Source organism: Aotus nancymaae, unplaced genomic scaffold, assembly GCF_030222135.1.
Source record: "Aotus nancymaae isolate 86718 unplaced genomic scaffold, 86718_ANA_hifiasm-v0.15.2.pri h1tg000006l, whole genome shotgun sequence".
Lineage (NCBI taxonomy): Eukaryota > Metazoa > Chordata > Mammalia > Primates > Aotidae > Aotus > Aotus nancymaae.
In genome coordinates this window covers 24,213,585-24,230,683 of record NW_026988417.1, presented here as the reverse complement: position 1 = coordinate 24,230,683, position 17,099 = coordinate 24,213,585, and the positions used below count along the sequence as shown (strand labels likewise).

General features: G+C 46.3%; 1 protein-coding gene across 1 annotated transcript in view; it reads left to right on the top strand.

Annotated features, from left to right (window-relative positions):
* Window positions 1–16,222, top strand: part of LGI2 (leucine rich repeat LGI family member 2) — a 31,783-nt gene extending 15,561 nt beyond the window's left edge. The window contains exons 7-8 of the mRNA XM_012472452.3: window positions 5,466–5,630; window positions 13,712–16,222. Coding sequence (XP_012327875.2) covers window positions 5,466–5,630; window positions 13,712–14,529 — 983 coding nt within the window. The 3' untranslated portion in view covers window positions 14,530–16,222. The remainder of the gene's footprint in view (window positions 1–5,465; window positions 5,631–13,711) is intronic.
* The last annotated feature ends 877 nt before the right edge of the window (window positions 16,223–17,099 follow it).

Genomic DNA, 17,099 nt, shown 5'->3' with positions numbered 1-17,099 from the left:
TTTGCCATGGTTTTATCCCTTTAAGACTCATGAACAGATGAGACTCTTGCTGACAGTTTCTTCCATCGGGAAGAAAATGGTACAACAAAGTTGTTACCCACCCCTAAATATAGACCCTGCCGTGTAAGAACTAGGTCAACAAATTGTGTGTTCGGGGTTCATATCTTCTGTTCAGATCAAACCCCAGCCTCTGTGTCTTCATTAAAAGCTAAATGGGGAGTAGGGGCTTGTGGGGGAGGGAATGAATGAGGATGGATGGAAAACGGAAGGCCAAATTCGAGACTTTATGGTACAGTTACCGTATTCTTTCTAAAGGTTTGGAAAGAAGCACATTTTCTGAGTACGGTTGTTTTCCTTTCAACTCAGATTTTCAGAAAAGGGGTAAGTTTTCTTGTGTCTCACTCTGTTTTTTCCCAGAGAGAGAAAGGCCCTGTCACCATTCTGTTCCTTGGCCAAGGGGTTTAATTTGTACCACAGAGCCACCATTGGGCTGTTTCGGGTCTTTAGATTAATAGTCTCTTTTGTAACCCTCCCCTTCAAGTCTATTTTTAACCACCTCAAAAGTCCCTGTTACCTACTGATGATTCCCTGTGTTAGGTGAGTAATTCACTAAATTCCTTAGAGGAAGTGAATTTTGCATCCTAATTGTCCTGTTAGCTTCCCCTTTTCAGGGCTGATGAAAATGCAAGAGAAATAATGCATTAATGTGCAGTTTCTCTCCCAGTAGGATCGGCATCATGTATAATTTATTTTCTGCAAGTGCTATAAATAGCTATGTAAAAATCTGTTGATTCCACTGGGAGAAAGGCCTAAATTGTGAGAGTCCCACTGACATCATGAACTTAATCCAGTGTGAATGGAAGTGGCAGCTCTTTTTGCAGAATGCCATTAATATTTTAACACTAGTAAATTGATGTCATATCAATATGTGTACTTCTGAGATCTTTCCACAAGAATGTGCTTTTGCTGTTTGTGAGAAGTAAATTTAGATGGGGGTGGGAGAAGATATTTAAATTCCTCTGATCCTCTTCTCTGATACCCACAAACATATATGCATCAGTCATTTTCTTTTCATTCTCTCTCTCTCTTTTTTTTTTTTTGTTTTGAGACAAGGTCTTCCTCTGTCATTCAGGCAGGAGTGCAGTGGCACAATTATAGCTCACTGCAACCTCAGCCTCCTGGGCTCAATCGATCCTTCCACCTCAGCCTCCAGAGCGGCTAGGACTACAGGCATGCACCACCACACCCCATTAATTTTTAAAATTTTTAGTAAAGAAAAGGTCTTGGTATGTTAGCTAGGCTGGTCTCAAACTCCTGGCCTCAAGCAGTGCTCCTACCTCAGCCTCCCATGCTGCCAGGATTACAGGCACAAGCTATCTTGGCTATCTTGCCTGGCCCCATTCTTCTTTTTTCCTTCTCTTCCTCTTCTTCCTCCTCCTCCTTTTTTTGGGGGGGGGGTGGGGGGGTTTCTATTAAGAGTTAGATTTGTAATTCAAATGATTTAACAATCTGTATTATGCAAGATAGTCAGTATACAGAAAATATTATGAAACCACTATATGGGAAAAATAGATTAAAATAGAGCCATGAAAGGCTAGATTTGTAAAATGCTCTCTACTGTGACAACTCTTTCTCATCATGGGATTCTTCAGTAAAAACAGAATCTTTCTAGTCTACGCTTTAAACAGTCTGCCTTTTTAAGCGAATGCTCGTGTTTCTGAGAATGCAGAGTGCAGTAGGGAGGCGAACGGGAAGGAGGAGATGAGTGAGTTATGGGCGTCGCGGGAGTGCTTAGAACCTTTGGCAGACTCGGATTAGTCGAATGCAACTGGAGATGTAGGAGAGGAGTTTATAGCCGTCTTGGTTGTAATTAAAAGAACTCATTTGTGCTCTCCAAGTCCTTTATATCCCCGGAAAAGGGAGCACGTGATGACTGCTGCCATTTCCCCTTGCTCTGTCTACATGGGAACACAGAAACCAGCAGAGCCTTGTGCAGTGAACACGCGCTTTCTGGCTTCTTCACTGGTTCTGCCAGTGCCAACAGGAGTGAACACAGGGTCACTTTTTTCTGTTTATCTTTGACCAAGCAACTGTTATTATGGTGGTAGGGGGGATCGGGGGGAGCTGTGACTCTTTGCTAAGTCTTCAAGCAGGCAACTGAATACTATCATTGTTGCATACATGAATGATGGAGTGATCACCCTAGCACTACGGTATGTACTTACATGTAGTCTTGCATTTAGTCTTTACGGTAAGCTTAGGAAATAGACATCACCCTCATTTTACAGATGAAGGAAGAACCTGAGGCTCAATTGTCTTGCCAAAGGTCACATAGCTAAAAGTGGCAGGGCAAGAATTGGAAGCCCAGTGTGTCTTATCTCCCAGCCCCAGCCCTTCCCCAGGATGTTCTGCTCTTGACTTGGGGATGAGAAGGTTCCCCGTCCCCGAGAGTCACTTGTCCACACTCTCCTCCATCACCTCCTGCCTGTTGGGCGGCAGAGGCAGCCTCTTCCTTTCTCCTCCTTTTTTCCACATCTGCGTGCACCACTCAGCCTCCGTTCCCTCTCCTGTAGTCTTTAGAGTCGGCTGAGAAGCAAGGCCAGGCCACTCACTGGTTTCGCCAAACTACTCTGCTCCCAGAGTGAAGGGAGGGGCACCTCTAAAAGGTAACATGTGTTGAGCCTCACTTTGTGCTAAGCTAAGTGAGTAGGAACCATAATAGACTACGCAGAAACTAAGGCAGAGAGAGGTTAAGTCATTTGCCCAGGAAGGAGGTGGCTCAGCTCCTGCATCTTATCTTAGATGCCATTAAAATAGTCACTTCCTGAAAGACAGGCCCAGTGGTAACTAGGACAGAGGAGCTGAACTGTCCTTTCTCGGACCTCAGTTCCATCTTTTTCTTTTTTTTTAAGACAGAGTCTTACTCTGTCACCCAGGCTGTAATGCAGTGACGTGACCTCAGCTCACTGCAACCTCCATCTTCTGGGTTCAAGTGATTCTCCTGCCTCAGCCTCCTGAGTAGCTGGGATTACAGGTGCCTGCCACCACACTCAGCTAATTTTTGTATTTTTAGTAGAGATGGGGTTTTACCATGTTGGCCAGGCTGGTCTTGAACTCCTGATCTCAAGTGATCCGCCCACCTCAATGTCTGAAAGTGCTGGGATTACAGGCATGAGCCACCACACTCAGCCTCAGTTCCATCTTTACAATGTGCCGAGCCCTGAGGTGGGTATTTGGCATTTCCACCATTATCTGATCTGTCCTTGCCGTCAAGCTTGGGAAGTAGGTGTCACTGCCTTCATAGAGTGAATACATAAACTGAGCTCTTGAGAGGAGAGGTGACCATCCCAGGGTCTCAAATGTGGGGAAGTGGCCTCAGCTGTCGGCCTCCAGGCACAGGGCTCAGTTCTGGGCCCCCTGCTGCCCTCCTGCCCTCAATCCCACCCTGCTGTCCTGCCACCTGACTGTCATCTGTTCTTCCCATTTCTCTTCCACACTTCCCCTTTTGACACGTGCTCAGCCCCTCTTACTCCTCTCCTGCCTCTGTTCCTCTTGCACTATCCCCTGTACTGAGGGGCCTTTCATTGACTTTCTCATTTGACATCTTTGATGAGGCTTCCAAATCAGTGGTTGCCTCCCGAGAGGCTGCCACGAACTTGAGCTGTGGGAGGCTTGGAGAGCTTGGATCCAGGCCCTGCCTCAGGGAGCCCTTGGTCTGGGAGATGTGTCATGCTGGCTGCCTGGCCATAGCCAGATGCTTACCCTCTCTGGGCTCTGGAAAATGGCTCGAGAATGTCATATCCCTCCAGTATCTCCCAATCGGACTCTGATGTTATTATCTGGAGTCATCATGAATAATAAGATTTAAGCAATAGTGCCTACTTATGAGTCCAGGGAGTTAGGAAAGTGTCCTGTGGATTGGACTTGTTAGGGGAAGCTTTTCAGAGACTTGAGTGGAATAGGATAAGGATTGGGTGGAATGGAGATGGGCAGAGCCAGGATTTCCTCATGAAAGTGACTTTCCTTAGCCAGGCGTCTACCATGACGCCATGTTTTACTGTGGGTGTGTTTAGCCTACCAAGAAGCAGTGCACATTGAAGCACCTCTGGCCAAAGAAATAACTTAAACCAGGCCCGGCGCAGTGACTCACGCCTGTCATCCCAGCACTTTGGGAGGCTGAGGCGGGTGGATCACCAAGGTCGGAAGTTCAAGACCAGCCTGACCAACATGGAGAAACCCCGTCTCTACTAAAAATACAAAATTAGCTGGCATGGTGGTGCGTGCCTGTGATCCCAGCTACTCGGGAGGCTGAGGCAGGAGAATCGTTTGAACCCAGGAGGCGGAGGTTGCAGTGAGTCAAGACTGCGCCATTGCAACTCTAGCCTGGGAGACAGAGCCAGACTCTGTCTCAAAAAAAAACTTAAACTTTATTTCTTAAACTTTATTCACGTGTGTGTGCACTTTTTGTAGAGGCTCTTTTTTCATTGGATTTCTCTAGTTACCCCACATGCTTCCAGAGGCCATGCTCACTCTGTCTCTTGGAAATTCTCCATTCCCTACCAAGATTTAATAGTGAGTCAGTTGTAGCTCAGGAGAGCAACGTGGATGAAGAACTCTGACTTATCACTAAATGCAAGCGTGGCATGTGTGCTAAAATAGGAGGGGCTTGGTATTGCTTCAGACACAATAGGTCTGTTGTAATCGCTTGCGGAGCTGCAGAGTGCCGCACGGCTGTCACCACTGCATTTACGGGCAACTTCCCAGTAGCCAGTAACCAGTAAGCAGACCTAGGTTAACTGCCCTCCACAGTGGACTTTATAAACCCCTGAGACCGGAGCAGAGGGTCTAGTTTGGTTTCCAGTGTTCAGTGTGCCATTTGGGGAGTGTACCATTTATTCTGAACATGCAGTGGCATTTTCTCACAACGGATAATCCTAGGGGTTCTAAGAACTGGAGATAAAGGGTCAGGTAAGTTTGAGAAGCACCATATCAAACAAAACAAAACAGACGTCTTCCCTACAAGGGCTGTTCTGAGAGGGCTGGAAGTACAGCGTTTTCCAAACTCACTGGACCGTAGTAGCACCCCTGTGTCACAGGGCAATTTGCACGGTGGTTTTGAGCACGTTGCTGTGTGGCGTCCCGTCCATCTTCTCACTTTGAACGCCAGGCCTCACCAAATATGTTTACAACTTTGAGGTCCTTTAGCCAAACTTGGGAAGCTGTTTCTCCACAGGAAGCTGTACTAGAAGCTGTGCATTCCATCTGATAATGCTGTGCAAGCCAGAACTTTTTCTGGAATGTTCCAGAGTCAAATACTCTGTGATGTTTGTGTGGCTTCCCTCCTGCCTCCTCCTTCTTCTCCCCCGTCCTTTTCAGAACTAGTGTGATGATGGAAAGGTGATGGTGCTTGGTCATTCCTGCAAGAGATTTTATGAACCCTTTTCTTTTTAAACACCTGTTCCCAGATTTTGTCGTTCATCAGACTTTACCCTACCAGTCGGTTTCAGTGGATACGTTCAACTCCAAGAACGATGTGTACGTGGCCATCGCGCAGCCCAGCATGGAGAACTGCATGGTGCTGGAGTGGGACCACATCGAAATGAATTTCCGGAGCTACGACAACATTACAGGTGTGTTGTGGCTTTGATTGGACGTGTTGACCCAATTTCAGCATTGCCGCAAGCCGGTGAGGGAAGGAATACCCTGTGTATGGAGGGCAAGCTTGGCTCTGTAGCTTGGTTGAGCTGGGGAGCACGTCGCAGCCTACCCTCTTGATCTCTCCAGTTTTTGTCTTGGTGTGGTCAGTTACTGGGAGAGTGGAAACCTCAGGTCGTGTTGCTGCTTATCAGTGACGATCGTTTTGGAAAGGGAGAGGGTGACGGGTTGCCTGTGGTGGGAGGTGTTTCCTAGTAGTGGTGAGAAGTAACACTGAGAATCCCTTGTGCTGAGCAGTATGGCAGACCAAGACTGCACCAGCTTCGTAGCAGCTAAATGTTGCTTTGACTTCCATTAAGCTGATTGTTAACTAATATGCTAACACACACACACACACACACGCACGTGCACGCGCACACACACACCCTGTAGCTTGTTCCTAGTGCCCTTTGCTAAGTCCTGGTGATTACTGCTTTCTTTTAATAAGTACATACAAGGCCGGGTGCAATGGCTCACGTCTGTAATCCCAACACTTTGAAAGGCCGAGGAGGGCAGATCACGAGGTCAAGAGATCGAGACTATCCTGGCCAACGTATAGTGAAACCCCATCTCTCCTAAAAATACAAACATTAGCTGGGTGTGGTGGTGTGTGCTTGTAGTCCCAGCTACTCAGGAAGCTGAGGCAGGAGAATCACTTGAAACCGGGAGGTGGAAGTTGCAGGGAGCTGAGATTGCGCCACTGCACTCCAGCCTGGTGACAGAGCAAGACTCTGTCTCAAAAAAAAAAAAATAGTACATACAAAATAAGAATAAATGGATCCCTAAATGATGAGGTATGTGGGATATGAATTGGTTAATGCTTCTTTCAGTGCCATCATAGAATCCCAGTGCCTTAGCCCTACTAAATATGGACTGTCTACTTGCTTTTGAAATAATCTTTGGAAGGCTTCTCATTTATCAAAGTGCAATCTGACAATAATTATCACCCAGGAGAGGGTTTCCTTTTGAGGTTCCTGATGCGGCCTTAGAGCAGTTGCAGCAAGAAGCATATTCAGGTAGAATTTCTGGGTTGGGAAGCTCCTAAGAGTCTCTCAGGCACCAAGTGGCTTCACAGCAGGTACAGGGATGTGGGGAGGCAGGGAGAGCTGCTAATGAGCCTTATCTCACCGTGTATCTCAGTGTGGGATGTACATCGGATGCTCCGAGAATGCCATTTCAGATGAGCTGGCCACCGTCGGGCCATCTGGCCTCCCAGTGCTGAGCTCACTTTCCGGAGAGTAGCCCTCTTGGAAGTGCAGACTCAGCACAGAGTGGCACAGGCGAACCTGCTGTGGAAGCCAAGAACAAGGGAGATGAGGCAGTGAGCCCATGTCCACGTGGTTTTGTGCCTCCCTCTTTGTCCTGACATGGAAGGTAGGGGAGGGAAGGATGGCTGGCCTCTCTGCTTTTTCTCCCCTTCCCTAGGGTCGGAGATGGAAGCAGAGTGAAGGTTTGTGGTTTTTTTGTTTTGTTTTGTTTTGTTTTTGAGATAGCCTCTTACTCTATCACCCAGGCCAGAATGCAATGATGCAGTCTTGGCTTATTGCATCCTGGAACTCCTGGGCTCAAGGGATCCTCCTGCCCCAGCCTCCCAAGTAGCTAGGACTACAGGCACACACCACTGCACTCAGCTAATTTTTTTTTTTTTTTGCAGAGACAGGGTCTCACTATGATGCCCAGGCTGGCCTCAAACTCTTGAGCTCAAGGGATCCTCTTGCCTCAGCTTCCCAAAGTGCTGGGATTACAGGCATGAGCCACTGTGCCTGGCTGGGCTTTGTTCTTGGACAAGGAGTTCCAATGCCGATGTTGGCTGTGAGCCTGTGAGGTGCCAGCCTAGCTGGTCCCATTGGAAGCTCACAACAGCCCTTGAAGTTATACCTGCCTCTATATTAGAGGACAAAAGCTCCCTTCTCCAGAGAGAAGAGGCATACAGACTAGAAAGAGCTCAGGTTTTGAAAACTGACGAACACAGATTGTACTCCCAACTCAGCCGTGGACTAGCAAGTACCTGTGACTTGGAGGCTTGGTTTTCTCATCTGGGAAGTGGGGAGTAGATGAGCCTCATACGAATGTTGTGAGGATTTGCTGAGTGCCCAGAGCAGGCGCTTCTCAAAGCCGCCATCCTTTTCACAACCTTACAAGTGATGAGGTCAAGACTCAGGTGCGTCCAGTCACCCAGTGTTTATTCAGGGCAGAGCACGGGGTTTCTCATAGTTGCACCCCACTGGTTTTCTCTCCCGGGTTGACCTTGGTCGGACAGCCCTGCCTTTCACCTACCCTTCTGACATACTGAAGCTGGTGACGTTCTTAAGTTCATTCATTCATTCACAAAGATTTCTTGAACACTTACTCTGAGCCAGGCATATTCCTGGTGCTGGGGACACAGCAGTGAATAAACCAGATAAAACTCTGCCCTCAGGAGTTTCCATTCTAATGGGAGAAAGAGACAATAAGAAAGTATTGTAATAATTATTGCAAAAATAATTGTAGAATTTAAAAAGCACATCAGACAGAAACGTGGTAAGGAGGGGAAACGAAGTGAAGAAGGAAGATGTGGAGTACTGTGTGTGGGAGGATTTGAAGGCTTGGGCAGAGTGTCCAGGAGAGGCCTCATCAAGAAGGTGCTACTTGAATAAGACCTGTGGTATCGGAGGGATTGGTCCCCACCATGGAGAGCTGGGGGAAGAGCATTCCAGGCAGAGGGAAAAGCAGGTGCACAGGTCGAGAGGCAGGAGAGCATCTTTCCTGTTTGAAGAACATCAGGAGGACGGTTTGGCACGAGCAAAATGAGCCAGGGGGCAGTTGCAGTTGGTGAGTCGGAAGTCAGAAGGGCGGAACACGGAGTCTCATAGGTACTAGGAAGGACTTGGCTTTTCCTCTGAGTGTTTTTGTGCAGAGGCAGGAAGATGCAGGTACCTGGCACAGAGGCTGGATTGTGTCCAGCTACAGGGTCAAACATAGCCTTTTGGAGTGAGGGCACAAAGGTGGAAACACAGTGACTGGCTAAGAGGCTATGGCAAGAATCTGGAACCCAGGCAAACGAGCGTGGCCCGGACCCAACGGAGGCCACAGAGCTGGTGGGGTGGAAGTCAGTGCGATCTGAGTGGGTGTGGTTGGGGCCAGAGCCCTGCTGGACCTTGTTAGTTTCCAAGGATTCCTCAGCCTCTCAGTCTCCAAGTCTGAATCATCCCACAGCTCGGTGGCCATGACATGAAGCCCACCCGGCTCCTCTTTTAACCATCAAGCCCAAGAAATGAGTTCCAACATCAGACTGGCTTTTGATCATCTGGCTCCAGCTCTTACTAGCTGGTGGTGGTGGCCAAGTGATTTAATGGGCATGATCCCCTTTCATCTGTAAAGTGAGGATTTGGGGAATTTCCATTTCATCTGTAAAATGGGATCAGCATAGTATTGGACTTCGGGAAATACTATAAGGATTTTTTTTTTTTGAGACAGAGTCTCACTCTTGTTGCCCAGGCTGAAGTGCAGTGTTGCCATCTCAGCTTACTGCAACCTCCACCTCCCAGATTCAAGTGATTTTCCTGCCTCAGCCTCCCGAGTAGCTGGTGTTACAGGCATGCACTGCCACGACTGGATAATTTTTGTATTTTTAGTAGAGGTGAGCTTTCACCATGTTGGCCAGGCTGGTCTCGAACTCCTGACCTCAGGTGATCCACCCTCCTTGGTCTCCCAAAGCATTGGGATTACAGGTGTAACCCAACATGTCTGGCCAATACTATAATTATCTAATGGGGGTAAAATAGGAGCAACCCTCTTCCCCCCCCGCCCCACCCACAGACTCTACCTTTTTGATCTCCATTAAAACTGTTCCACAACTTGCATGAGCAAGGGAATGCAGAGACCGGCAGACTGCCCTGAGGGAGGTAGAAGGCTGTGCTACAGAAGGAAGGGGGATTACTCTGTGGAGGAAGGAGAGGAGCTGTCTCTCAGTAGCTGGCATTGAGCCTGGCATGAGGGAAAGCCCTATAGCACACATGGGTAGGCCAGGGCACTGCCCTAGGCGCCACTGGCCTTGAAGAAGAACGAGGTAAATGTGGACCATTCTCTCTCCCTGGGCCATGGATACCTCATTTGACATCTTGTTTGGCCATGGGGTGGCCCTAGAGTTGGCAAGGGCAGGGCAGGATTTTCTCAATCCATGTACTTCCTCCTTTGCAGCCCTGGTGACCATGTTGCAAAAGGGACAGCTCCAGCTGTCCATGTGCCCCCAAGGGAGAGAGAGAAACCCGTGGTCACTTTCACCCTGAGGCTCCTTCCCCTTGTTCTCTCTACACCTCATCTCAGCTTTCTCAATTTTGGTTTATTTTGCTCGCCTTTTGATTTCTGCAGGCTAAGTATGTTCCAACCTGTAATCCCTCTTCCTACACACACACACACACACACACACACACACACACACACACAATGCTCTGTCTGCTACTGACAACTCCATAGTCTAAAAGTGTCTACCTGGACAGAGTGTGTCACAGAGCACCTCCAGGAAAGGTATTCCTTCCATTTCACGTGGTCCTTTGACTGTGACAGGCAGACCTCTAGGGTGCTTCTGGAGAGCTGTGGCCTCCATAGCCGGGTGCTCAGGCAGGGGACGAGGAGCCTGCACTCTCAATCAGTGTTAGTAGGATGGAAATCAATGCGGCTTTGAAGAGCAGTTTGGCAATTAAAACCCAAAAGCTTAAAAATGTGCACAGCATTTGCCCCAGCAATTCCTACACTGGAGAACACTGCCAGATGGTATCAAAACATGTTACTTAACAATATTTTAAAGGAAATGTTATTTTACAATAAGGAAAAGCTAGAAATAACTGCAATGTCCAACAGTAGGGCATTAATTAAACAAAATGTGGTGCATCCATGGAATGGAATACTGTGTAGTGTCAAACATATCAAGTTGTTGAAGAATCATCAACATGAGGCAATGTTCACAACATGGGCTTCACGTGAAAAAGGTAGATTATAAAATATCTATGGGCCAGGCGCAGTGACTCACACCTGTAATCCCAGCACTTTGGGAGGCCGAGGCAGGTGGATCACAAGGTCAAGAGATCGAGACCATCCTGGCCAACATGGTGAAAGCCCGTCTCTACTAAAAATACAAAAATTAGCTGGGCGTGGTGGCACATGCTTTTAGTCCCAGCTATTCAGGAGGCTGAGGCAGGAGAATTGCTTGAACCTGGGAGGCGGAGGTTGTAGCGAGCTGAGTCTCGCACCAACAGAGCGAGACTCCTTCTCCAAAAAATAAAATAATAAATAAATAAAATATATATGGATAGCATAAGTCCCAATTTTTTAAAAAAGAATATTTGGATATGTGCATAGATTACCAATTAAACAGTGTATCAAACTATTAAGTGTGATTTCACGTTTGTGGTACAACTGGTTTGTATCTTCTTCTCTGTGCTTTTGGTTCCTGGGTGGTAGAGTATAGACTGGGGCCAAACTATCTGGATTGAAATCTCAGGCTCTACCATGTACTAGCTGTGTGACTTTTTAGAAATTACTTAACTCCTCTGTGCCTCAGTTTTACCCTTTGTAAAATGGGGATGACGATGGTGATGATAAGAATAGTACATGCCTCATATAGTTGTTATAAGGATTAACTACTTAAATGCGTGTAAAGCACTTAGAGCAGTGCCTGGTCATACCTACGCACTTTTTAAATTATACCTCTTGTTATTTTCAATATTTGCTTTGGTCAACATTTAACACACGTACCCTCAGGGAAAAAACAGTGCAATAGTTTTAAACAAGGAAAAGGGATTAGGTCCTTGCAGGAAGGCCAGAATGGTGAAAGAGGATCTGAAAACCAGCCAGTGTCTGCCCTTAAAGCCCATCCTTAGGGTAGAAATGGAATAAAATTATTTGTAGAATTTAGGATTCTGGCCAAATTCACTTTGGTCCAAATTACCTAGAAAATTAAAGGAAAGAAATAACCTTTAATGGAATGATCTAGATGGAGGATCAGTGGTCTTGTAGGTGGTCCCTTGCTTAGTGGTTGGTCTTCCGGAATGGGGAGGTCTGGGGGGCATCTGGGCACAGGGTGAGAAAAGATGGTGGGCAGTGAGCCACAGAGGAGAGTCACCACGGAAAATGGTCCCATCTCTGCAAAGTCTTAGTTTTATGACACCTGAGCTAGGTCATTCAGACGATTGCTTCTTCTCTAGATATTTATGCAGTGCCCACTATGGGCAAGCACTAAGGGGCAAGGTCTTGTGATTATCATGACACTTGCTTCAGTTGTTCAATAATGATAGCCACTAATGACCCACCATCTCCTGTGTGCCGGTGCTCCATGCTAAATACACTTGCCATGAACGGCCTCATGTCATCATTATAGTCACGTGTAAGATCAGAGCTGATAGCATCTTTAATCTCATTTTATGAATGAGGAACTGGAGCACAGAGCGCTGGGTTAACCGGCACAGGGTCAGAAAGCTTACAAGGTGCAGGGCTGGGTTTTGAACCCTAGGCCACCTGATCTGTATCATAAGCTTTAACCCCACTCTTTCTGCCTCCACTTGGCTTCCTTTAGCTCTGGAAATCAAAAGAGTCCAAATATCTTCATGAACACTCAGAAATCTTTTTTTCTCCTGCCTCTGAGACCTCACTCCTACCTTTTTACCATCCCTTACCCCCACAACCCGCAGGAGAAGAAGCATGTTTAACTGCCTCCTGCCATATGGAGTCAGGAAATACTTTTTTTTTTCAAGGATACACATTTTTTTAACTGACAAATAAAAATTGTATGTATTTGTTTGTGTATAACATGTTGCTTTGAAATATGTTTTCATTGTGGAATGCCTAAATCAAGCTAATTAATGCAGCTTTATTCAAAAGCATGATGATAATTCCTTTGGTGTATTAGTGAGTTTCCTGAATTGTATGTCTGCCTCTAAAGGCCCTGATGACCTCACTTAGCCATTTTTATGAAAGCACATTTTTGAACAATTGAAATTTTTTTTTAATTGTGGCAAAATACACATAGCAAAAAATGGCTAATTATCTTAGCCATTTTTTAACATGCTGTTCAGTGTGTTAGGTACATTCACATTGCTGTACAACCAACCTTCAGATGCTTTCCATCTTGAAAGACTGAAACTCTGTGCCATTAAATGACAACTCCTCATCTCCCCCATCCCACAGCCCCTGAAATCCACCTTTCTGTCTCTATGCATCTGACTGCTCTAGGTACCTCATATATTTGGAATCATACAGGGTTTGTCTTTTTGTGACTATTTCATTTAGCCTAATGCCCTCAAAATCCATCCATGTTGTAGCTATATGTCAGAATATTCTTCCTTTTTAGGGCTGAATAATATTCCGTTTTATGTATATGCCACATTTTGTCTATCCATTCATCCACTGAAGCAACCTGGGTTGCTTCCACCTTTTGGCTATTGTGAAGGATGACGCTGCGGGTGTCTTAGTCTGTTTGGGCTGCTGTGACAGCATACCACAGACTGAGTGGCTTATAAGCCACAGAAATTTATTTCTCATAGTTCTGGAGCTGAGAAGTCCAAGATCAAGACATTGGCAGATTTGGTGTGTGGCAAGAGCCCACTGTATAGCTGGCCATCTTTTTGCTGTGTCTTTATGTGGTGGAAGGGCAGAGGGAGTTGGAAGGGCACTAATCCCTTTCCTGAGGATTCTGCTTCCATGACCTAATCACCTCCCAAAGGCCCCACCTCCAATTACCGTCACATAGGAGATGAGGTTTCATCATATATTTTTGGAGAGAGCACAGACATTTGGTCTATAGCGTTAGGTGTACAGATTATCTCTTGGAGTCACTGCTGTCAATTATTTCGGGTATATACCAAGAAGTGGAATTGCTGGCTCATAGGGCAATCCCATGTTTAATTTTTCAAGGAAGCACTGTACTGTTTTCCATAGTGGCTGTGCCATTTCACACTCCCAGCAGCAGTGTACAGGAGTACCAGCGGAGGTGCCTTTTTAGCTGGTGTTGCACTAATCTCATGTCCTTTATTTTGGAGCACAGGTCAGTCCATCGTGGGCTGCAAGGCCATTCTCATCGATGATCAGGTCTTTGTGGTGGTAGCCCAGCTCTTCGGCGGCTCTCACATTTACAAATACGACGAGAGCTGGACCAAATTTGTCAAATTCCAAGACATCGAGGTCTCTCGCATTTCTAAGCCCAACGACATCGAGCTGTTTCAGATCGACGACGAGACGTTCTTTGTCATTGCAGACAGCTCAAAGGCTGGTCTGTCCACAGTTTATAAATGGAACAGCAAAGGATTCTACTCTTACCAGTCTCTGCACGAGTGGTTCAGGGACACGGATGCGGAGTTTGTTGACATCGATGGAAAATCGCATCTCATCCTGTCCAGCCGGTCCCAGGTCCCCATCATCCTCCAGTGGAATAAAAGCTCTAAGAAGTTTGTCCCCCATGGTGACATCCCCAACATGGAGGACGTACTGGCCGTGAAGAGCTTCCGCATGCACAATACCCTCTACCTTTCCCTCACCCGCTTCATCGGGGACTCCCGGGTCATGAGGTGGAACAGTAAGCAGTTCGTGGAGATCCAAGCTCTTCCATCCCGGGGAGCCATGACCCTGCAGCCCTTTTCTTTTAAAGATAATCACTACTTGGCCTTGGGGAGTGACTATACATTCTCTCAGATATACCAGTGGGATAAAGAGAAGCAGTTGTTCAAAAAGTTTAAGGAGATTTATGTGCAGGCGCCTCGATCTTTCACAGCTGTCTCCACCGACAGGAGAGATTTCTTTTTCGCGTCCAGTTTCAAAGGGAAAACAAAGATTTTTGAACATATCATTGTTGACTTAAGTCTGTGAAGGTGTTGTGGGTGAAATTAAAAGACATGTAGCATTAGCTCTCGCAAGAGAGGACCAAGAGAAATCAACAAACCAGTCAAAGTCAGGCTCGGAGCTCTGAAATTAAAAAGCACTGAAATAGACATTTTCAAACTTTTAGAACTCACATTTTAATCAGGGATTGCATTTATTGGCTAACTGCATGACATGCCCATTCTACCATTTAAACAAAACATCTTAAAGCCTGTAATTTCTGAGAAAAAAAGTACAGCATTTACTCTTACCATCTAGAAACGTAATATGCTTTTCTTTCCCTTTTTAATGAGGAAGGAGAAAATTGATAAGATGGGACAGCTCTTATAATTAAATAAAAAAACAAACTTTGAGCCCCTCTCATTCCACTTCAGTAATCTTTTTGGTAAGAACTCTTAAAGCCAAAAGTCAGCTGAAAAGATTTGCTGATTATTAGTTTAAAAATCTTCTAACACTCAGCAGTGCTATTTTGAGTATCGCAGTTTCTTGAAAGTAATGCCCGGTCTTCCTGAGTCCTCCTTAATAGCAGAACGTTGGTGATTTTGTTGGCTCATATGAATGCTTGTCATGGATATGTTAACAATTTAATATTTGACATTGCTTCGCCTGCCACAAAGAAAATATTCTGGTGACACATGTCTAGACCCAGCCCAGGCTGTAGGCCCAGGAGCGAGACAAAGGAGTTTTTCCCTCTTTCCTACCGTTCAAAGCTGACCCTAGTGGTGGCCGGAGCAGTAAAGCTTGTGTGATGCTCTTCATGGCTCATCTGCTTCTCTGAACCCGCCCTTTGAGTCTGTGGGTAACCAGCAGACAGGCCAAAGACTGAATGGTGCTTTTCATTTTGTCCTTTAGAGGGATGAAACAGTTATTTCCATCTGATGAGCATTTGGTAGCATTTTTGAAGTGAGATTTTGTGAAGTCAAAGGGGACTTTACACAGATCCTGACATGCTTTGAAACCTAGAGGTGGCCCTTTGATTTGTGCGTGTCCTTGCCCTCTGGACAACTTAATATTTCAAGTCATCGAATACCAACTTCCCTGCCAGCCCGCCTGCCTTCTTCCCCACTTGTGTGACAGTCCCGTTTTGTTGAGTTGCTGCTATTGCTGCTGCCAGCGCAGCCCACACCAAACCACAACCCAAGACACTCAGATAGGAACGCTCCTCCCACTCCCAGTACTTCACCAAAGGAAACGCTCCAGGACCCACGTGCTCACAGGGGGCCGTGTGTTGGCTGTGGAATCAGCCTGTGCAGGCTGGGGGGGCTCGGGCTAATCAGTAGGGACCAGCTTTGGAGCCAGCCAAGCTGAATCCCACACTCTGAGTCTGTGCTCAAGAAACCAGATGGTATATTTCCAAATGGGCCTCTCTGATACAGGCAATAGGGAAGCTCGTGGGGAACAATTGTGTGGAAGGTTCTTAGTGGATGTTCTGCCTGGTTAGCTGGTTCTCTTCAGAGAATCTAAAGTGAATGCCTTTGGGGTAGCTCTGGAAGAGAAACCCAACAACTTCACTCCTAGCCATGAAAGTAGCACGATCATATTGTACTGTATTGTTATTTTTAAATGATTATTTGCCATGTCATGAGTAGGTAGATGTTTTGCCACAAATATGAATGTGTTTGTTGTTTCCTGACTTTAAACAATGCAGACGGAGGCAATAAATAGCACTCAGAGAATGAGGCATTGATGTTACTTCAGCACTCTTGGGTACGTTCTGGGACTACTGTAGGCTGAGGCTTCCAGCCTCAGAAACCACGGATTTTAATGAACGAACTCACCCACACATAGCAGTGTTGTTACTTGAAACGTCTGCAAAATACCAAGCAAACAGGAGAAAAGTGGTTTGTTTTCATATTTAAGTGCAAATTACTTTCTTCTGCTTTTTTTTTTTTTTTTTTTTTTCCTGCTGTCTTGGTTTATTTGAACAGGCTACAAATGCCCAGGTCTCCACCTTGGAGGCTGAAAGGGGAAAAGCCCTGCCATTCCTCCAGCCCTAAAGATGGCAAGCTCTTCTTTCTGTTGCATGGAACCCCTCAGACAAACCTGGGTGGAAAAATGGGTACTTGGCAAACTGTAGGAGATATTTAGACAGTCCTAGCAACTGTGTCAGATCAAAGTGATGTTCCCAATTCCAGCCACCTGTAGGGATGGCAAGGTGGCATCTTTTCACAGTGTTGCCACTGCAGAGAGGTATCACATTCCCAGCTGTACCTCTGAGGGGAAATTGGCCATGACCCCCTGCACTCACTGTTCTGAACATGTCAACAGATTCTGGGAAACCAGGAAACGCCGGGCACCGGGCTTAGGATGGAGAGAGCTGTTGAGTCCAGATGGGGAATGAGGGGGTGAAAGAATGATCTAAACAGGTGATGGGTGAGGGCTGAGAAGTGGGTGACCCATTCAACTGCAGTCAGGTTTTCCTTTTTTATAATTTTATTTTATGCAAGACTAAAGCCTCCAAACTACAGAGCGCCTATTTCTGTGGGAGGAAATATTTGTTCTGGCTAGCTTACTAAAGGAGCATAGATGCTCTTGGCACAGGGCGGCAAAACCTTTGC